The 23,114-nt window shown below is 34.4% G+C and overlaps 2 protein-coding genes and 1 pseudogene across 2 annotated transcripts; all 3 read left to right on the top strand.

The window, feature by feature from the left end:
- Nucleotides 1-675: 675 nt before the first annotated feature.
- Nucleotides 676-4,145, top strand: LOC113782622 (beta-glucosidase 18-like). The gene is made up of 12 exons (XM_027328496.1): nucleotides 676-858; nucleotides 976-1,042; nucleotides 1,148-1,206; nucleotides 1,357-1,432; nucleotides 1,865-1,939; nucleotides 2,037-2,124; nucleotides 2,218-2,470; nucleotides 2,574-2,689; nucleotides 2,878-3,151; nucleotides 3,254-3,356; nucleotides 3,437-3,542; nucleotides 3,911-4,145. The coding sequence occupies exons 1-12, from the start codon at nucleotides 676-678 to the stop codon at nucleotides 4,143-4,145; spliced, it is 1,635 nt and encodes a 544-aa protein (XP_027184297.1).
- Nucleotides 4,146-10,485: 6,340 nt separating this feature from the next.
- On the top strand, nucleotides 10,486-13,854 carry LOC113782621 (annotated as a pseudogene).
- A 4,466-nt stretch (nucleotides 13,855-18,320) lies between these two features.
- Nucleotides 18,321-22,376, top strand: LOC113782620 (putative late blight resistance protein homolog R1A-3). Its single transcript, XM_027328495.1, has 2 exons — nucleotides 18,321-18,383; nucleotides 18,714-22,376. The coding sequence occupies exons 1-2, from the start codon at nucleotides 18,321-18,323 to the stop codon at nucleotides 22,374-22,376; spliced, it is 3,726 nt and encodes a 1,241-aa protein (XP_027184296.1).
- Nucleotides 22,377-23,114: the final 738 nt, after the last annotated feature.

Here is a 23,114-nt window from a genome sequence, read left to right as displayed (position 1 = left end):
TGACATCTCAGGTGGCTTCATTATGAAGAATGTTTATGTCATTTTGGCAATAAAGTCAAGATGGAGAGCTTTAAAATCATAAAAGGGTTATTTAGAAAAACGTTAAACTGCAAAGGACTAATTTACCCAAGAAAAAGCAAACGTAAATGGATCAGCAAAAATATCATGTATTAATAACGCCTATTATTAATAAGAGTAAATCTTATATACACTACCAGTGCATGCGTTATCACTATTAGATCTATGACACATGTGTAAAAATTAAATTTTAAATTTAAATTTTGCATGGTTGTCATTTATCCAATGCTGACAGTGTATATACTGTCTGTGGAGGAAAGATTAATCCTAATAATAATTTGTAAAAAATGTACAACGTTGAATTCAAGGCAAATAAACGAGAATTCAGCTTTCTGGTTCTAATACTAGCATTGAATGAACAATGCTGCATCCTTACCTAAGGAAAACACTTTATACACGTTTCTGACAAGGTAGAAGGTATTGTCATAAGATTTCATCCAACAAGTGATCTTCTGAAGTGCGATATTGTCTCAACTACCATTAATTTTTAAGTCTTGTTTCTGTTTTCAGACAAGTGATCTTCTTGTCTCTTGTTATGCCAAATCAAAGACTAAATTATCTTTAGCACTCTCATGACACCACTCGAATAATAAACTAATGAAGGTCACCACTATGCTGTCCTCCTACTCTTTTCTGCTCTTCGTATTGCTCATTTCTGCAAATCCTTATGCAAGAGCCCTTCAAGAAGGAGGCAATGGAATAGAAGAAGAGCTTGAAGATGTGAAAAGATCAGATTTCCCAACTGAATTTCTCTTTGGTGTTGCCACTTCTTCCTATCAAGTATACAAATCATGTGTTTCTTTAACTTTTGTGTATTTGCCTGTGTTTTTGGTGATATATTTTTCCATGCAGTTCTCTTGAAATTTGTCTAGCATGACACTACTCCAATGGTTTTAGATTGAGGGTGCAATTCTTGAAGATGGGAAGAGCCTTAGTAACTGGGGTGTTTTTGTCCATAAAAATGGTGATAGTGATACTTTTTTACTGCTGCTTATAACAAGGTCTTTTTCTATACAAATTTGGATAAAGAAATCTGATTAAGTTTCTACTTTGCTTCAAATTGTATTAGGCAATGTAAACAATGGAGACACTGGAGATATAGCCACTGATGATTACCATCGTTACCTGGTATCAAATTAACTAAGTTACCAACTCCAGTACTCTGATATCCTTTCACTTTACCCTTAACATTTTACATGAATGATATGAAGATGTACATTAAAGATTTCAAGCAATGAATCCATTTAAAGCATGTGGCTTTTGAATCATTCATGACAGGAAGATATAGAGACAATCCATTCTCTTGGAGTGGATGCTTACCGGTTCTCCATTTCCTGGTCAAGAATACTTCCAAGTGCGTTATTTTCCTTTCAAGGATAAACTACTTAAGGAGTTCCTAAACTACTTCAATAATTAAGTTTGTTCCTAAACTATTTCAATAATTAAGTTTTGACTTCTCATCTATTTCAAGTCTCAATTTGGTCCATCAACCATAAAAAAGGTCAATTTTTGATCCTTTAGTCCATCTCCACTAGTCAATCTGATGGATCTAAAGGAAAAATTTAACGGATCTAATGATAGGAATTGCTAAATTATCAAAATTTGACAATTTTTATTATTAGTGGATCAATTTGTGTTTTAAAATAAATGAGACGTCAAAGTTGACAATTGAAATAGTTTAGAGGCCCTTTAAGTAGTTTACCCTCAATGGTATAATCCCTTTTGGTCCCTCTTCTTTTCTTGGAATGCCACAAACTCACAATAAATCTTTGAATGGTTTGTTTAGATGGGAAATTGGGTGGTGTTAATGCAGCTGGAATACTGTTTTACAATAGTATAATCGATAATCTTCTACTCAGAGGTATTGAGCAAACATCACATGTTTCTTCCACCCTTCATCTCTTATTTATTACTACTCTGTCGTTTGAGAGGTTTAGATCACGTTATATCCAACGCAGGCATTCAGCCTTTTGTCACAATTCACCACTGGGACATACCCCAAGTGCTTAGTGACGAATATGGGGGCTGGCTAAATCCTCTGATTCAGTATGTTGAACTTAATATTATGCTGGATTTTATGTGAATGGTATATAACTCCGCAATAAGATCAAAAGCTTGGGTCTATGTGAATTGAATTAGGGATGATTTCGTCCATTTTACTGAAACTTGTTTCAAGAAGTTTGGTGATCGGGTGAGGTATTGGGTGACCATCAATGAACCAAATTCGGTTGCAGATCTTGCCTATGAAAGGGGAAAACATCCTCCAGGTCATTGCTCCCCTCCTTTTGGCAACTGCTCAGCTGGTAATTCAGATACTGAGCCCCTGATTGCAATGCATAACATGTTACTTGCCCATGCCAAGGCTTCCAAGCTCTACCGTGAGCAGTTTCAGGCAAGTAAAATACTTCGTTGGCATCAATGATGTACAGTATCAGCTGTTTTAATGGATTTTACAGCTAAAGTTCGTTGTTTTCGTCACACCAATCTTGGTACAGCCCAAACAAGGTGGTGTAATTGGAATTGTGGTCCATGCAATTATGTACGAACCATTTACTGATGATGAGCATGACAAGGAAGCTGTAAAGAGGACATTGGCTAATAATGTGGCTTGGTAAGTGTTGGCATCTCCTCCTTAAGCTGTGCCATTTAGCCTGCGATTGGGAGCTTTTACTGTCCTCTCCTCTCACGCGATTGAAGCCTATTTGGATAGAAAGATTGAAATCAAGAAGCTTCTCTATGTGAAATAAATCAAAACATGACAAGATGACACGTTCTTGATGTGCTATGTCTATAAAACAGGGCTTTCGATCCTCTAGTGTTTGGTGATTATCCTCCAGAAATGCGTCGCTATCACAGAAATGAGTTACCCAAATTTACACCAGAAGAAAGACTGCTCATAAGGGATAGCATTGACTTCCTTGGACTGAACCACTATGCAACTCTTTATGCTAAGGACTGCATACACTCAAGTTGTGCCCGCTCTGACTCTGCCTGTGCCCCTGGTGGAGACCGTGCCATCGGCGGCTTTGTCTGTACTACTGCAGAGCGTGGTGGTGTTTTGATTGGGGAACCAGTACGAGAATCAGATATTCGCTGAAATATCAAATTCAGATTGCTATATGACTCTTAAGATTAGTTTTTTCCCTCATGCACTTTTTTTTTCTGGTTTAAACAGACAGGGTTGCCTATATTCTCTGTTGTTCCAAGAGGAATGGAAGAGATTGTGGACTATGTAAAGAATCGATACCATAACAAGCCTATGTTTATTACTGAAAATGGTAAAAATATACTTTCGATAACATGCTTCTGTTATCATTTGTCTTACCATTGAGAACTCATAATTTTAACTAATCTGTAGGTTATTCTACACCTCCACAACAAGAACAAGTTGATGACTTCCAACTTGATGTCAAGCGAATTGCATTCCACAAAGCATACCTTGCCTTCTTGGCTCGAGCCATGAGGTGATATTGTTCCCATGATTGTAGTCACATTCATCTATCCTCATCTACTGCCATTAATGATGCTTTTGTCGAGCAGATTCTTCGCCAATTATGGGATAAATATTCTCTTTTCTACTGATTTAGAAACTAAAAAAGGTTTATAAATTTTTCAACACTATGGAACATTTTTTCTTTAAGAAGCTATAGCCTATAAGCCTTCCCCTTTTGCCTCTCATCCTTCGGGCAAGGTATGAATGCATTTAAACAAATCATATCACCTCTCGTACAAAAAAGATTCATGATTTCATGTTTTTCTTGATGCATGCTTTCTTTCGTACTGAAAATCTTTGCTAGAATAGCTGATCAATTTACATACTTTTGTTTGACAGAAATGGTGCAGATGTGAGGGGCTACTTTGTCTGGACATTGATGGATGACTTTGAATGGTCATCGGGTTATGATGTAAAGTTTGGATTTTATTCTGTTGATCGTGCAACCTTGAATCGAACTCCTAGGTCCTCCGCCAAGTGGTACAGAAACTTCCTCGGGAACATCAGCTCCAATAGCATGAAGCCAAGAACTGCAGTTGCATTTTGGAGCAAAGTTGGTAGAGCAGAAGAGTGATGAACTGGTTGTTTTCAGTTCATTTTCCCCTATGTATATTTCCCCTATGTTTATGGATTAATCTTTCCTGCATTGTTCGTGGATACACTGACAGAGTTGAATAGATGCTATATCATTTGAATTTGAATTTAAACATTAAATTTTATATATATGGCGTGTTATGCACGTAGATCCGCTAGTATATACACCGTCAATATATAAAAGGTTTACCCTACAGTAAGGAAATAGTTTACAAGCTCAAACTGAACCTCACTGCAATGTGGATCCTTGGTACATAAAAACATATTTGTGTCTTTTAATTTAATCAAAACTACATAATTGTCATTTCATGTTTAAGTGTCATTGATCATTATCTTTTGACACTTGTATTTTGACAAAGTGCTTTTGAATTTTTTGTTCATAAAAATTTGCTAACATATTTTGTTGATACCAAATTTATTAATTTCTTGCAAGCTCATTTCGCTTTTTAATTCTTGAGGTTAAAGATTTTAAGGTTAATTGTAAAGTTTTGAAAAGGTATTATGCTAGATGAGGTTATCTATAATTTACTGTCAACAAAAATTGACTACATAAGTTGCTAATTCTATTCATTTTTCCCTTGGATATTTACCATTACTTATACATATGCTTATCCTTGGTATATAAAAGTATGGTGAGGAAATAGGAATCCAACAGTTGTATTATGCAAGATGAAATGTGCTCTTTCAGCGCTCAGAAGAATTGCAATTTGCAAATCTCATGCCTATTGAGAGGAAAAAAAATTTGTCTCTTTTCACTAGGTGTGGTTTCTCTTTGTACAAGAATAGGAAAGAGAAAAAAAAATCCCATTTATTAATCTATTTGCCTAATCCCCATGCCATTCCCATAGATTATGGACACTAATACTGAGTGTGTCCACCTGATTTATACACACTGATTTGCTTGCATCATTAACACATTTTTCAATCACTTTTTTATCTCACATATACTGACCCATTGGAAAGGAGAACTCCATCGCTGATATCAAAAAAGTGTTACAATATTTTTTCATAAAATTATCTCAAATAATTTACTATCCAAAATATCTTATGCGCATATTTTAGTAAAAGTGTAGTTCGAGTTTGTTTGCCAGGTTATGGGTAGGTAAGGCCTCAAAGCCAGGAATCATTTTAAAAACCGAAAAAGAGTACATGGGGAATAAATTAATAAAAATGACAAAATAAATTGTAATTACTAGATGGGTGCTCAATAAATTTCAATCATTGTCTTTCGAGTCCAAGTGTTCTCATTTTTTAATTTAACAAGGGTTTCCTACTAATTCATTATGCAAGTTTTCCTAGTATAGAATTCAACAGGACAAAAGCCTAAAAGCATTTGGCCTTTTCTTAATATAAAATCTTTGGACCTTTGTCCTCCTTAATCAAAAGAGAATACACTTTATCGCCACCCAAGACCAGCCAAACGTTAAGTTTGAGTTGGATTGTCAAAAAAATGTCGTGACTAGATTGTCCTTTTATAGCGATTAATGGGCAAAAATACCCTTAGTTATTTAATCAATATCCTTAGAATTAAACACAATTTTACCTCCTCTAAGTTTTGGAATTTATAACGCTTTAAAAATTTAGATATCATAATTATTTAATAACATAACAGTCTCTGTAACAATTATCCTTATTAATCATAGAAAAGATACACCTTTTTGTTTAACTATAATTACTTACTTTAATATTGCCTAAATTAAATATAGATAGATATTGCTAGTAATATGAAGGCAAGTTTTCTATTTTAAATGTTTTATTTTAACAAAACACATTTTTTGTTACAGTGGAGCAAATAATCTAAGTTTTGAAAACATTTCCATGTCTTTAGTTTAATCAAAACCCCATAATTGTCATTTTATGTTTAGAGTTCATATTGATCACCATATTTTGAAGCATATATTTTGACAAAGTGATTCCACAATTTTTTATTTATAAAATTTTATCAAAATATTTTGTTAATACCAAATTTATTAATTTTTTACAATCTCATTTTTTCTTTGAGATTAAAAATTTTAAGGTCAATTTTAAAGATTTCAAAAAGATATTTGGTAAATGAGGTTATCTATAATTCATTGTCAACAAAAATTGACTATAGAAACTGTTAATTCTATTTAAAAAATTATAGAAATAAAATGTAAGGAAATGTTGAAAACATAGTAAAATTCTAGGATATTTATTTTAAAATTTATATGAGATATTTCATCAATAAAGTTTTGGGATAAAATATACTGGTTTTAAGTGTTATAGATTACATTATAACTTTATAACCACTTTAATATATTTAATAAAGATTATTAAAGAAATGCGTGCATTTTTCAGTTGAGGAGAACAAAGTGTGATCAAACACTAGGGCCATAGTTGGAAGAAAAAATTTGTGTATGTTTTGAGGCTATTATTGTTCTCATGATTAGGTCTGTCATTTCAAATGAGTAGTACTCTTAATTTATATTTTTATTTATGCGGTTGTTAAGAAGGTAAGATTTTATATCTCTCTTCTATTATTTACATTATTATATTAATAAAATTTGATCTGGCAACTCTCTCTAATAGTATACGACATTTGCCAAATTAAAAAAACGAAAAAAGACTATTATTCCAAATAATTACTGTAACACTTTTTGTGATGTGATATATATAAAAAGATGGTTGAGAATATAAAAAGGTGGATTGAAAAATATGTTTATGATACAAGTGAAAAATATTATTTTGATTTGGGAAGACAACGTAGCTAGGTATACCCCTATTTAACATAAAATGCAATAAGGCAAAGTCCAAAAATGTTTACATTTTTCCTTTTAAACAGCTTGAGCTTTTCTCTTTTCGAGTATTTTTTTTCACATCACATTTTCTATTTTTCTTTCAATGCCTGACTTGGCAAGCTCTAGGAGAATTTAATATTTATCATTCTCCATCTAATTTTATTATCACGTATTATCGTACTACATTAGGGTAACATTTCAATGTCGCTTTGGAATTGCAGTCATGATCTTGTGCTACATTTTGTGTTATGATTTCATGTAAAGTTGATTAATTTTTTTTCATTGTTACTAATTTCACTATCAAATACTACAAAGTTGTATAAGAATTTTTTAAGAAAAAAAGGAATGAATGAAGAATAAATAAACACAAAATTAACCTCACATGAATTTCCTTAATCTCCGATAATTCCAGGCTAATGGATTTCTTTAGCCTTCATAATTCTAAGCTAATAACTTCTAGTTTTGTCTTGTATCGATCAACAACTCTTCTGACTTCTCCTTATTTCTCGTCTCTATCTAGTATTACCTAAGAGGATTTGTTTTTGGCATAATAAAATTTTAGATATGTTTCCTAAGGGGAGATAATATATGCAAGTTTGTTTGTTACAAGTTTTTTAAAAATTTTAGCTATAGTAACTTCAAAAAAATTTCAAAATTTTAAACTATACACTCAAAATATTCAAAATTTACATACTTCAAAATTTTTTTTAAAAACTTCTATAGTAAGTTACAGTAAAGTTTTAGACAAACTCCCAAAAAACTCACTTGCCAAACGAGCCATAATCAATGGGGTGGAGTTTTATTATTCTTTCCGAAAATGGCTATAGGAGAATTTAGATTTTGATAACTACCCAGATTTATTCGCAATTTTTTCCGACAAAATATTTTGCCATTGCCTCAAAATGTTATGCACTAAACGTTGCATTAGTATAATTAATCTGCTACCCAATTAAATTGACTACAACAGTAATCAACATGATTGAGTACAGTACTTGAATGATTTTGTGTATTTTATGTTTGTTGACTTCATAAATTGGGAGTAAAAAGAAAAAGATCATTAATCAGTAGAGCTAACGTCATGCAAACGAACAACTTTCGCATGATTCTCGAGTGATAAGACTCCTTTCACCGACTATGGTAAAATGTGAACATTTTTTTGCCTCTCTTTTGTCTTTTTGTATAAATGGAAATGTTTCGAATTCAAGATCTCTCACTTGCGTCTAGGGATAACAACGGAAGCGGGTACCCGTCCCGTAGGAAAGTAATGGGACGGGGCAGGGAGCGGGGCCTGGGATGGGGACGGGAGGAATTTTTCTCCCCTCATTTTAAATGGGACGAGGTACCCGCTCTCCCCTCATTTTAAATGGGACAAGGGGCGAGGGGCAATACCCCCGCCCCATCCCTATCTCGTCCACCGCTTCAATTTATTAATATAAATAAATGTAATATATTATATAATCTAATAATAATAAATTTAGAATATTTGGCAACTAAACATAACATTTATCCCATTTCTATCCAATTTCCTAGTTGATATTTGGCACAAGCATGTTACGTGTTCTATGAGTATTCCCAAATGTTATCTATACAATCCAATAAAGTGTTTTAATTTTCTTGGTGTTTTATTTCAACAATTTTCTTGTTTCATTTTTCTTTTTTTCAGTTTTTTTAGTTTCGTATTTTATGTTATTCTTTGAATTTAGCTTTAATTTATTGAATAAAGACTCTTAAAAAAAAATCAAATTATCACCCACGAAGAAGGCAGGGCGGGGCGTGGGGGGAATGGAGATGGGGGATAGGGCGGGGACGAGAGGAGTTTTTTGACAATGGGGTGGGGACGGGAGACGGATTCCCCCGCTCCAAACCTGCCTTGTTACCATCCTACTTGCGTTCTTTACTCTCTCTTTTTCCTTCCTAAAAGCAAGAATTACGAAAACATGCTTTTTTTATGATTTCTGTAATTCTTTTAAGCCCCTTCGTTTCTAGTTTCTTTCTGGCTCACATTCTTTAGATTCTGCATGCACTAATCACTTAGAATATCTAGTTTTTATATTAATATTCAAATTTTAACTACACTGAATATCTTGAATTGTTACAAATGTGGAAATCTGAATTTTGTAAGTTACAAAGTAACAGTTTTTGAGTGAGGATGCTATGGTCTTTTAATAATGTAGCTGGTTGGAATTAAAAAAAAATTGCATGTTGATTAAATTGATCTCATAGTTATTCTAATCATTGCAAGTATAACATACAAATAAAAAGATAAATTCATAAGATAAAATTCGTGTATTAACAAGGTCTACCATAACATAAAAAGATTTGTCAAATGTTGATTTCAAGGCAAAATGTTGATTTCAAGGCAAATGAATGCAAATTCAGCTTCCAAGCGTAACGCAATATCACCAACTTGTAATTCCAACTTGTAATTCATTCTAGATGCTTGTACAACTTTACTCTCCTGCCCCTCCCCACACCGTTCCCACATTCCAACATAATCTTGAACTTGACAGCGGAAAAACTTTAAAAGCAAATATGTAATATTTAACTATGGTTCATTTGGACTCTAGATAGATAAATTACTTTTTACTTCCCTATAATTTAGTGTTTTACCACATAACCCTTTTATGATTGAAAAATCTATATATAACATCTTCCTAATTTGGGTTAAAGTGTCACTGTTAGTTTTTTTCGTCAAAACTAACGGTCAATGATAAAGAATCAAAATAAAAGTAATAAATTGATAAATTTACTCTTTCATTACTTCTTTTCTTCCTCCAAACATGAAAGAAAGAAATTGAAATAAATAATAAATAAATAAGAACTAGAAAATACCATTAAAAATATGGTTTAACAACCTATAATAATATTTGTAGTAAAAAAAGATATTTTTTGTTTCTTATTTATTTATTTTATATTTTCATTCCATCTTGTTAGTTTCTTTTTTATTTAATTTTATTTCCCTTCCATCTCTTTTGTATTTGAAGAAAATTAAGATTTTGTACGCCAAAATATAGATTTTCAAAATCATCTCTTTTATTCCCAAAAAAAAAAAAGAAAAGAGAGAAAGAAAAGGAAAAACAAAGTAGCGAAATGGTGAATTTGTCAATTTATTAATTTGACTTTAACTTTTTATTAAAATTAATGGAAAAACTAACAAGTGACACTTTAATCCAAATTACGGAAGGGTTATATATAAGTTTTTAAATGATAGGGAGTTACGTGACAAAATACCAACTATATGACGTAAATGGTGTTTTACCCATCCCATATATAACAATTGTGTCTTCTTAAAAAAATTGTATAAATAATTAATAAAGAATTACAAATTACTTAATTCGTATAATACAAACAACCAGGTGGCAGTGTTCGGCACTGTTTAACGTCATGGGATTTCAGCCGACAAGTCATCCTCAGAAGCTGTATGTATCTTAGCTACCACCAAACGGACCCATTAATATTTTAAGTCTTGTTTCTGTTTCTTGACAAGTAATCTTCTGTTGCTTCTTTTACCAAACCCCCGACTGAAGTGTCTTTAGTCTTTACCCTTCAGAACTATCATTACACCACTCTTATCTTTTTCAACGAAGGTCACCAATATGCTCGCCTCCTCCTCTTTTCTGCTCTTCATATTACTCATTTCTGCAAATCCTTGTGTAAGAGCCTACAATCAAGGAGGCAATGGAATAGCAGAAGAGTTTGAAGATGTCAAAAGATCAGATTTCCCAGCTGGATTTCTCTTCGGTGCTGCCACTTCTTCATATCAAGTATATAAAATTACAAATCATGTGTTTCTTTAACCTTCTTGTTCTTGTCTGCATTTTTTGGTAGAATACTTTCTATGAAATTCTCTTGAAATTTGTCTAATATGAAACCACCTCAATGGTTTTAGATTGAGGGTGCAATTCTTGAAGATGGAAAGAGCTTTAGTGACTGGGATGTTTTTGTCCGCAAAATTGGTAATTAGTGATACTTTTTAACTGCTTCTTGCAGCTATGTGTTTTTCTATACAATTTTGGTTAAATAAATCTGATTAAATTTCTACTTTGTTTCCAATTTTTTAAGGTAATATAAAGAATGGAGACACTGGAGATATAGCGACTGACCATTACCATCGTTACATGGTACCAAGTTACCGGCTCTGCTACTCTAATTTCTTGTTTTTACTTATCTCAATGTACCTTAAACATTCTAGATGAATGATATGAAGATGTAAATTAAAGATTTTGAGCAGCAAAACGATATAAAATTTTGTTTGCTTTTGGATCGTAACAGGAAGATATTGAGATAATCCATTCCCTTGGGATGGATGCTTACCGTTTCTCCATTTCCTGGCCAAGAATACTTCCAAGTACGTTTTTTTTTCTTCTTAGGTACCCCTTTCGGTCCCCATTTTCTTTGAATGCCACGGACTCATAATATATGTTTGAATGGTTGTTTAGATGGGAAATCCGGTGGTGTTAATGCAGCTGGAATCATGTTTTACAATAGTATTATTGATAACCTTTTACTCCGAGGTACTAAGCAAACATGACATGTTTCTTCCACCTTTCATCTCTCATTTACTTCTATTGTTTCAGAGGCTTAGATACATTGTATCAATGCAGGCATTCAGCCATTTGTGACAATTTACCACTGGGACATGCCTCAAGTGCTTAGTGACAAATACGGGGGCTGGCTCAGTCCTCTGATTCAGTATGTTGAACTACAAATCTGATTATGGATTTTGTGTGGATGATATTTAACTCTTCAGTAAGATCACAATTTCGGGTATATGTGACAAATTAGGGATGATTTCCTCCTTGCTGAACATGTTTCAAGATAAATTGGCGATCGGTGACGGAATTGGTGACCATAAAGAACCAAATACAGTTGCAGAATTCGCCGTGAAAGGGAGTGAGCCTCCAGGTCATTGCTCCCTCCTTTTGGCAACTGTTCAGCTGGTAATTCAATACCGAGCCCCTAATATGCAGTGCTACATGTTACTGCACATGCCAAGGCTTCCAAACTCTATCGCGAGCAGTTTCTGGCAAGATCAATACTTATTTGCATAATAATTGACATCAAACTGCCATTCTGCCACCCTTTGTTTTACAGGTTTACAAGCTTAACTTTGTTGTTATCGTTTCAAAAAACGGAGTATTAATCTGAACCACACATTTTTGTTGCAGCCCAAACAAGCGACGGCTGTTACATAGGAATTGTGCTCACTCATTTAGTTTGAACCATTAACTGCTGATGAGCATAACAAGAAGCTGCAATAGGGCTTTGGGCTTTTAATCTGTTGGTAAGTCAATGACATCACCTTTAACTGTACCCCTCTTACCCTGGTACTGAAGTCTTCCACAGTCATGTACTAGACATTTTAATTCCCCTTTTCCTCGCACTCAATCGCAGACTAATGGCTAAGCATTGAATTAAGAAAAATTTCTATTCTGAAAAGAATCAAAAAACAATGCCCCATCTTTTATTGCCATAGGTCCAAGTTTTATAAACAGGGCTTTGATCCTTAGTGTTTGGTGATTATCCTCCAGGAAAATGTGTCAATATATGGGAAGTAGAGTTACCCAAATCACATCAGAGGAAAGATGCTCATAAGGATAGCATTGACTTCGTTGGACTAAACCACTATGAAACTTCTTTCTTGCCAAGGACTGCATTACACTCAAGTTGTTCCTGCTCTGGCTCTGCCTGTATCCCTGTGGAGACCGTGCATCGAGGCTTGTCTCCACACTGGCAGAGAATGGTGGTGTTTTGATTGGAGAACCTGTATGAGAATCAGATTTGTCCTGATTTATTGCATTGACTGTATATCAGATTCTATTTGTTATATAGCTTAAGATTAGCTTTTTCCTAATCTTGTTTTTTAGCTGTTTTTAACAGGCAGGGATGCCTAGATTCAGTGTTGTTCCAAGAGGAATGGAAGAGATTGTAGACTATACAGTGAATCGATACGATAACAAGCCCATTTTTATTACTGAGAATGGTAAACATATACATTTGGAAATATCTGTGATTTGGTTTAGTTTTGAACATCCACAGTTTTTGCTCTTGCTCTTGTGCTCTTGTTCCACATTGAGTTGGCTCTGATCGTGTTATTCAGATAAAATTTGCACCTGGAGTGCAAGTAGATCTATGTTTTTCCAGTTTTACATGTTATGTTGTCTCAAAAACTGCTACCTTTTCATGTCTTATTCTAACTATTACCACACAATAATCAGATTTTTCTAACAAGTGCTCAATGGATACTCGTGAGTACACAATGTGAATGTATACTCACATTTATTACTCCCTGCATTTAAATACTTTCCCGATTTGATCTCACTTTTCCCAGTAATTAATACATGAAATCCATCTTATTGAGTGTCCATTGACCACTGAGCATTGTTAGACAAGCTCATAATAACTCTATCTTACCTACAGGTTATTCTTCGCCACTGCAACAAGATCAACTTGATGATTTACAGCATGATGTCAAGCGAATTGAATTTCACCAAGCATACCTAGCATCTTTGGCTCGAGCCATCAGGTGAGATTGTTCCTCTGATTGTACTGAAATTATTTGCTCGAATAACTAATGAAAGCAAGCATTTTTTGTTTGATAGAAATGGTGCTGATGTGAGGGGCTATTTTGTTTGGGCTTTGATGGATAATTTTGAGTGGTCATTGGGGTATGATGTGAAATTTGGACTTTATTCTGTTGATCGGGCAACGTTGAATAGAATTCCTAGGTCCTCTGCCAAGTGGTATAGAAATTTCCTGAGGAACATCAGCTCCAATGGCATGAAGCCCAGAACTGCATTTTCACTTTGGAACAAAGTTGGTAGAGCAGAAGAAGAGTGATGAACTAATGTTTTCAGTTCATTTCCCCCCTTTATTGAACATATGTTTATCTTTGGTATATACAAGTATGGTGAGGATATTGAATAGCAAGCTCGAACTGTGTCGCACTGCATTATGTTGTATTATGGGAGATCAAATTTACCCATACAGGTTACAGCACTAAGAAGAACTGGAAATTTCGTGGCTATTAACAAAAATAAAAAAAAATTCGCATTTTCTTTCACCAGGAATGGCTCCTCTTTGACCCTGTGTTTCGGAAAATGCAAGATATTTTTTTTTAAAAAAAATTCTTTGGGTCAATTACACCTGTCTCCTTTGTGGTTTAGTGGTATTGTAAATAACGTTCCTATAGTTTCAAAAATAATACATAACTCCTTCATAGTTTAAATTAAAGTGTCTTTTGTAATGGAATCAATTGAAATGTTGAGATTACCTTCATTTATAAACTAAGATGATTGGAGTGATCAAGATATATAAACATAATATGCATGAAACTTTAACTTATTATGGTTCATTGCTTTATCATATAATCTCCTTATAATTTAGCATTTTATCATATAGTCTCTTTATAGTTTTCAAAATCTATATATAACTCCTCCTTCTGCTTAACAAATAAAATTCATCTTAACATAAGGGGTACTTTTGGAATGTTATTCGACTCCATTCTGTAATTTTGGCATTGTAGTCAAAATTATGAGGGAGTTATATATCATTTTTGAAATCATAAGAGAGATATGTAGAAAAGTACTAAATTATAGGGGGCAAAGTGTAAGTCATCCTTTTCTGGATTTTTTTTTTGTCGCAACGATAACATTTGTATAATCTAGTCTAAGGGGAGGGGGAGTTGACAAGATTTTTCCGTCGGAAGAAGTCGCAATTAAGTGGCAAATTGGGAGGCAAGGGACTCTTGACCTCCCACCCCCACCAAGATATTTATTAACAGCCCAAGAAGTTGTTGGCTTTTTTTTGGATAGTCACATTTAATTTTTTGTTATTTTGTCTTTTTAAAGAAGATTAATAGTGGTTCTTCTTTTCTTTTTTTGTCGCAACGATAACATTTGTATAATATATTCTATCCTAATCTAAGCAAAGGGAGAGCTGACGGGATTTTCCCATCGGAGGAAGCCACAATTAAGTGGCAACCCTTTAAGTCTTGGTGGTACTGACGACCCAAGAGGTTGTTGGCAATAGTGGCTCTTCACTTACTCTTTTGATGATTCGAACCATGACCTTTCAATTATACTCAAAGTATCTTACCAACTAGGTCACACTTGATTGCCAAATCATATTTAAGTAGTCAAAACTTTCCAATTAGAATAAGGGTTAAATACCCAAAACCCCCCTGTGGTTTGACTAATGTTCATTTTACCTTCTTATGGTTTGAAAACCTACAATTTGACTCCCCGTCATTTCAACTAAAGTAAAAGTCTGACGGAAAACATCTAAACTAACGTCTGAAAGGAAAATGCCAAAATTGTCCCTCTATAAGTCAAACCCTTGGAAGAATGTTTCGTGCATTTGAGAATGGGTAAAATACCAAAAACCCCCATGTGGTTTGCCAAATGTACACTTTATCTCCCTATGGTTTGGAGCCCTTGAAGTTTTTCTTAATATTATTTAGAGCCCTTGTAGTTTTCAAAATCGCTCATACCTTCCCTAGATTACTGGTTCATAACATTGTCAATCCCTTTGGGTTAAATTAACATTAAAAAAATGTGTATTATAAGAGAGATAATATTTAAGTTTCATCTCTACCCTTATACTGTCCTTTAAATCATTATTAGGACAACAATGGAAATAGAAATAACACTGAAAGAGAAAGGTCAAAACAGGAGGGGGCATACCTCCAATAAAGAGCAAAGTTGCAGCAACTGAGCAGTCTTTTTAACTATTACCTAAGGTTGCAAACGAATCAAGTCGCTTGCGAGCAGTTCGAGTCAAGCTCGACTCGAGCTCAATCAATATCGTCGAGCTTATTCTAAAAAAAAAATTTATTTTTATTTTTTCGCGTTCGAACTTCAAAATTATCAGCTCGTCGGGTTCGAATTCGAGTTCGAGGTTGATAAAACTAAGTCAAGGCTTGGTTTAATTAGGCCAAAGTTCGACTCAACTCGGTTCATTTGCAAGTCTATTATTACTGCAATGAGTAGTACTTCAGTTTTTATAACTCTTTTTTTCAGTTTTTCAACTACATAAAAATGCAACAACACAACAAGAGAAGGAACATGAATTCAGCAGCAAAAGATAAAAGTTAAGAACAAAATTGGGAGATGATATTATAGCACAACATGGCAATTTCCAATAGGAGGGCGCTCTTGTAATTGGCCAACATCATTTACCATAAAGAATGATATTATGGAAGGTCCTCTTACAATTCACCAACACAATTTGCCAAAATATTTTTAACAACAATAACGATGATAATATTATGTTAACACTAACATAGAAGTGAAACACTAAAAGCTGGGTGATTTTAATGTCTCAATCCTTTTTTTTTTTTTTTTAAAAGAGTGTCACAATCCATATTTTAATTCCGGAGAAATATTCTTTTCAAATGACACGTTAATCCTTTTCAATGTGAAGTCAATCTTTGACTGGTTGAGGGTGCGTCCGTTAATTTAAAATACAATTGCAACAAAATTAAAATTTGAAAAACCATAAAAGTATCCCTCGAGAGTTGGGTTTTATATTTTTTAGTCCCTCACTTTTAAAATAATGCATTTTGGTCCCTTACTTATGAGGTTTTATACTTTTTTAGTAACTCACTTGTAAAACAGTGTAATTTGGTCTTTCACATATCCAAAAGGCATCATTTTCACCCCAATTCTCATTTCCAGTTACATATTCACTTATAATTCTTAGTTTCATCTAAATTGAACCAAAGCTTAATATATATATATATATACATATATATATATGTATATGTATGTATTTATATTATTGATGTACCTAAATTCATTCTTTCCAGTTACATATTCACTTATAATTCTTAGTTTCATCTAAATTGAACCAAAGCTTAATATATATATATATATATACATATATATATGTATATGTATGTATTTATATTATTGATGTACCTAAATTCATTCTTTGAAGATTTGAATCCAAGATTTATAGATATTGAATTCAAACCCCTTGCCCTATGCCTGTTTCTTAAATCACACCAATCCCTTGCTAAAAAAAGATCAACTATTATTTTTATTTTCTAGATAAAAAAAAAACTAGGTAAAGGCAGAATGTTTAATTTTAGTACTAAAATTTTATTGGAGGTGATTTCAGGCACAAAAATAATATGTTTGCTTCATAACAGCATATTATGAGTAAAGTTAAAGAGTTCTTAAAAATGTTTTCTTTTCTTTGTAATAATTTAAACTTCTCGTCTGAATCATGATAGCATTAAAACTAAGGCGGTTTCCTACTCCAATTTAGCTTCAAATGGTACCTGCACTAAATTTTTGTGGATTGGTCATGATTTTACACATGAAATTTGGCAAGTTGGTTTTACTTATTTTAGGTGAAATGTTATCAAAATTCATTTTTAGGCTGAAAATGGTGTATCCTATATGTGTAAGGGACCAAAACTCTTCATTTTAAAAGTGAAAAACTAAAAGAGTAGAAAAGCTAAAATGCAAGGGACAGAAACGCATCAATTTACAAGTGAGGGACTAAAAAAGCACAAATCTCAAATCTGAAGGACTATTTCTGCAATTTTCCATTAAAAGTACCAATTGGGTCCAATGCCATGCGCCCCAAGAGTTACTCCTTTCGTTATCTGTTCGGTATCATTACGTCAACATTTACCCAAACCTAATATCCTATGGTTTTATACAAAAACAAAACAATATATACTTTAGAAGGCACATTACTTTACTTTTTTCTTTTCTATATGGACAATCAGCATTAGCTTTTCAGAATGCAGATTTCTATGATTTCTTCGTTCTGTCATTCTAGTAGCCAAAAATAATTATTCAATGTAGCAATTTAATAGTAGCAAGTGAACTTCTGGTTTCTATAGAGCAGGTACATCAAAAAATTAGCAATAGAAATTTCTCATTTCAGCCATCACCCTTCACGTGCAAAGTTGAACTTTCAGAACTTGAACACAAAACAAAAATTCCTTAAAAACAATAAAAGGGAATAATTCCATAATCTAATTTTGTATAGTTTTTCATGCTTGTGGATTAAGTAAATTAAGTTGTACTCTAAAAACTCACTGTAATTTTATTTATTATCACATGATTCTCTTAACATTTCAAAATATACACTTCATCCCCCTCTGGTTTCATATAAAGTAAAAACTTAACAGAAAATAATTTATGTTACGTCATTAGTTGAATTTACCAATAGTATCCTTACTTAAATGTCAAAACAATTGACAACTTGATCACCTTCTAAAATCACATGGAAATTATATGGATAAATACAAAATCACAAGAGGTAAAATGGATATTTATGCAATCCATAAAGGAGTTAAGTAAACATTAAGTAGTCATTATGATTTTATCATACGCATTTTTAGAATGCGTATGATTTTTAAAACTATAGGGAGTTATATGGCGATTTTTGAAACCGTAAAGAGGTCATCTAGCATTATACAAAACCACAAGGGGTCATATGTAATTTACCCTTAAAATGACACCCATTGGCTTTTTGTTGAAGTAGTGATTATTGACTTGGAGCCTTTGCTCGTACTGTGTGGTTTACACTTTGGAATGAAAATGATCCTAACGTTTCGATAAAAAAAAAAAGATTATTGACTTGGAATCTTGGATGGGCGGAGGCTTGGAGATAACAACTTCACTATCAGTCTATCACATCATCACACGTCCAGCTTCCCAAAATTGACTTGTCCCATTTTCCCACTAAAATCTCTCAAATATACAGTTTCTGCATAGAGCTCAGAGTCCTCAGACTTCTGAGAAGCAAACAGACTGGATGCTGAGCAGATATCGGGTGGTCTTGATTATCTTCTTGGAGCACTTGAAAGGCTACATATTCAGCCAGCCTTCAGTGCTCCTGTGAAGGATAAAATCCCAGATCTTCATTTGGAGTTGAGGTTCGTGAAACTGATTTCTTTGTGCTTCAGAAAGTACGAGGAATCAGCTGATGAGGACATCATGATGCAGTCTATCATGATGAAGATTCAAGCTGTACTGGAAACTGAAATCGAAGATGTGGAGATTCTGACTTGTACCTTGCTTGAAAAAATTGAGAATTTGAAGCCAGAGGTGAAAGATATCTGTGATGTTTTGTGGGATTCTTCGTTGGGATTTATGGCTGGTGGCACGAGTGATGAGATTATGGAATTTATTGACTTGATTTTGTGGAATATGAGGGATCTTCTGAACTGGAAAGCTGATCATATTGCTGCTTCTGTGAAGAAGCATATCAAGGCTGACCTGGAGGTGCTGTGTTTTATAGGGAATGTTGTCAACTTCACTGCAAAAAGATGCACCAATCAACAGAAACTGGAAGTATTTTGGACTTGTACGCAATTCATAGTGGTCAAAGAAGCATGTTTGTCAGTCATGTACTGGATTGATGCAAATGATGAAAATCTGGCAACTAAGTCGGATGATAAGACTTACGATCCAAAGGTCATAGAGATGTTTGTTGGGGTCCTGACAGCATCAAAATCATCCCAATATGAAAAACTTATGCTTAGTGAAATTGTCACAAGCCTTGTTGATTTGCTCCAAGAAGATCTACTGTCCCCCATGAAGGCTCACATTGCAATCCTTTGCGAGGGGTTGGTATTCTTGATAGCATTCCTTGTGAATCCACCAGAAAACTTTGAAATAGAAGCTGGAAATGCACTTTTGGCAGAAATTGACGCTGTCATTAAACAGGTGATATCTTTTATTTGTTCCCTTTACACTGATGAAAACAAAGAAGATATTTCCTCAGAGGAGAAAGTTTGCCTTTCTAGTTTGAAAGAAAAGATTGAGATGGTCAAGGCAGAGGTTAGGGAGTTTGTCCAGATTACAAGTTTGTCAGAGTCTGGTTTCCCTACAACTAATGGAGTTGGATTTATTGATTTCCTTTTGGAACATCTAAAGAAAATGTTGAAATGCAAGGCCAGCAGTATTACTTTTGCACAGGACAAAGTTGAGAGAATCCTGGAGGAGCTACAGTCCTTAAGGCATATCATCAAGGATATCATGGAGCTGCAAAATGAGCACAAAGAAACAGAAGATCTATGCAAAAAAATTATGAATGTGGCATACAAAGCAGAACATGCTGTCAACTCATGTTTAGTTTCGGAAAATCCTATCTGGTATGACATGGTATGCCTTTCCCATATCATAGAAGAAATAGAAGTGATTAAGCCTGAGATCCAGGCGATCACTGATCAGCAAATGTACAAGGCCAGGTTGCCAGGTTTTCAAAATGATTCTACTCTTATCCTTCCTGGAGAGGCTAATACCTCAAGAAGCGAGGAAGTTGTTGTCGGTTTCAAGGATGAGTCAGAAGCAATAATTGATCGACTTATAAGAGGATCAAAACATCTTGATATCGTCTCAATTGTTGGCATGCCAGGTCAAGGTAAGACAACTTTAGCAAAAAAAGTCTATAATGATCCATCTGTCAAATATTACTTCAATAGATGTGCTTGGTGTTTTGTTTCCCAAATGTATAACACTAAAGAGCTATTGCTTGACATCTTAAGCGATCTTAATGGTCTTGATGTCCGAGTCTCTAAACCAACAGCAAGAGAAGAAGATCTAGCTGAGTGGCTCTGGAAATGTTTAAAGGGACGAAGATTCCTCATTGTTATGGATGATATTTGGGACATTGGAGCTTGGGATAGCATAAAAAGATCACTTCCGGATGATGACAATGGAAGCAGAGTTATGTTCACTAGTCGAATTCGTAACTTGGTTCTGCAAGCTAAACCAAATAGTAGTCCTTGTCCTCTTTCTCCACTCTCCGATGAAGAAAGCTGGGAGCTATTACAAGAGAAGCTATTCAATAACAATGGCTGCCCCTCGGATTTATTAGAGGTCGGACAGAAGATTGCAAAGAACTGCAAAGGCCTACCTCTAGCTGTTGTTTTGGTTGCAGGTATCCTTGCAAGAGAAAATAACGATCTTGAATGGTGGAACCAAGTCCAAGAAAGTATGGGTTCACACATTGCTAGTGAAGGTTGCATGGACATGCTGGAATTAAGCTACAAACATTTACCGCATCGTTTAAAACCATGCTTTCTTTATTTTGGAGTTTTTCCGGAGGCTAAAATCATTAGAGTTCAGAAATTGATGAAGCTGTGGATCGCGGAAGGATTCATAAAAAGCGATGAGGTAAAGAGCTCAAATGATGTGGCAGGGGAGTACTTGATGGACCTAATTGATCGAAGCCTAGTAACTACTGCAGCTACAAGTTCCAAAGGAGAAGTAAAAGCTTGTCGTATTCATGATCTACTTCACGATTTCTGCTTGGCAAAAGCTAAAGAAGAAAATTTTTTTCAGTGGGTACATGGACATGATGTTTCCTATCATTCTCCGATTCCCAAAGTTTATGATGAATATCGCTTGTGCATCAGTAGTGAATGGGAACAATTCATTCATTCAAGACCTGCAGGTCCTGGTGTCCACTCTTTACTGGTGTCTGGTATTCATGTAGAAAGGTGCCAGCATTCAAAGATGACATCCTTTTTCTTGGGTTTTAAATTTCTTTACGTGTTGGATTTGGAGTGCATATATGTTGATGATTTTTTCCCTGAAGAAATAATATTGATGATTCATTTGAGATACTTAGCAATATGGTGTTGCACCAACTATATTCCATCATCAATTGAAACATTATGGAACCTGGAAACTTTGATTGTTAAAGGTGCAAGGATCTATAGCATTCCTCTGCCAGATACCATTTGGGAGATGAAAAGTTTAAGGCATGTAGATATTCCTACTATGTCTTTCAGAGACTATGAGAATGATGAGTCCTGTCAATTGCAGAATGTAGAGACTTTTGCAACACCAACTCTTACTTCAGGGAAAGACACAGAGGAGCTACTGAGAAGACTACCAAGACTTAGAAAGCTTAAGTGCAACTTTTTTGAAATACAATTGGATTCTGAAGATCCCATTGGGTTTCCTGCATTGGGCTGTTTAAGTCAACTAGAGTCCCTAAATGTTTATAACTGTGGGGATATGCTTATTGGTGAAAATGATGACCAGTTTCCATCTTTTAGTTTTCCAAACACTCTTCGAAAGCTGGCTCTACAAAACTTTTGCCTTACAAGGGATGCAATATCAGCAATAGGGCAGCTACCAAATCTTGAGGTTCTCAAACTACGGAAATCTGCCTTTTTGGACCTAAAATGGGATATGGAAGATGGGGAATTCATAAAGCTCAAGTTCTTACAATTATCGGAAGTGCAGATTGAAAGGTGGAATGCCTGCAGTGAGCCCTTTCCCAGCCTACAACGACTTGTTCTGATAAATTGTAAAGGCCTTGAGGAGATTCCATCGAGTTTTGGAGACATACCTACCTTGAAGATAATGCGGGTGTACTGGTGCCACAAGGCCACTAGTTCAGCCCAGCAAATTTTTGAAGAACAACAGGATATGGGAAATGATGGCTTTGAAGTTTTTGTCTTAGATGACTAGAGTCTTTAAATGGAGAAAGGTACATACTTTCAGTTCACATATAAGCATCTAGAGATTCATTTTCATCATCCATAGCCACTACTGTTGCAAATAATTAAGCAGCTAGCAGATTTATTCCAAACTCGGAACATCTACCTTGCTTTTATTTGCAGTCCTGCATTTTGTGTCATGTATCCTTTTTTTTTTTTGAGCATGTATTTTCATATACCTGAAGTTGGAATTTTGATTATTGATCTCAGTATCTTTTATATGAATCAGTATTACCATCGGCTTGCATCTGACATCCTATCACAGCAACTGTGACCAAATAGTCAGGTACATTGGCTGCAATCTTCACAATTTTTGGACATGGTGTACTTCCAGATGTTGAGATAATAAGCATATCTGGAGACCAAGGGAAGTTCTATGAAGGAAACAGTACAGCACATGTATGCAACCTTGGTAGGAGTCGATCAAAGGCACCAACAATCCAATATGTTTTGGCAAATGTAAGGGCAAGAAAGAGGTGCTCAATCCATGAGGATGTCATGTTTGAGTAACATAGATGCTGTTTTGTTCAATTCTTGAACTTCACTGATATCTAGTCATTTGTGTGAAAGTTTGATATATATCTACATCTTGCAAAGAGTTTGAGACAAATTTGTGGTAGTGCAATTCTGCTACTTTGATAATACCAATGCATCCGTGCATTGTGGTCAGTAATAAATTTAAGGTTTATTGGTAAACGGCAACAGTTTG

Source organism: Coffea eugenioides, chromosome 9, assembly GCF_003713205.1.
Source record: "Coffea eugenioides isolate CCC68of chromosome 9, Ceug_1.0, whole genome shotgun sequence".
Classification (NCBI taxonomy): Eukaryota; Viridiplantae; Streptophyta; class Magnoliopsida; order Gentianales; family Rubiaceae; genus Coffea; species Coffea eugenioides.
This window is presented reverse-complemented; position numbering and strand designations above follow the sequence as displayed.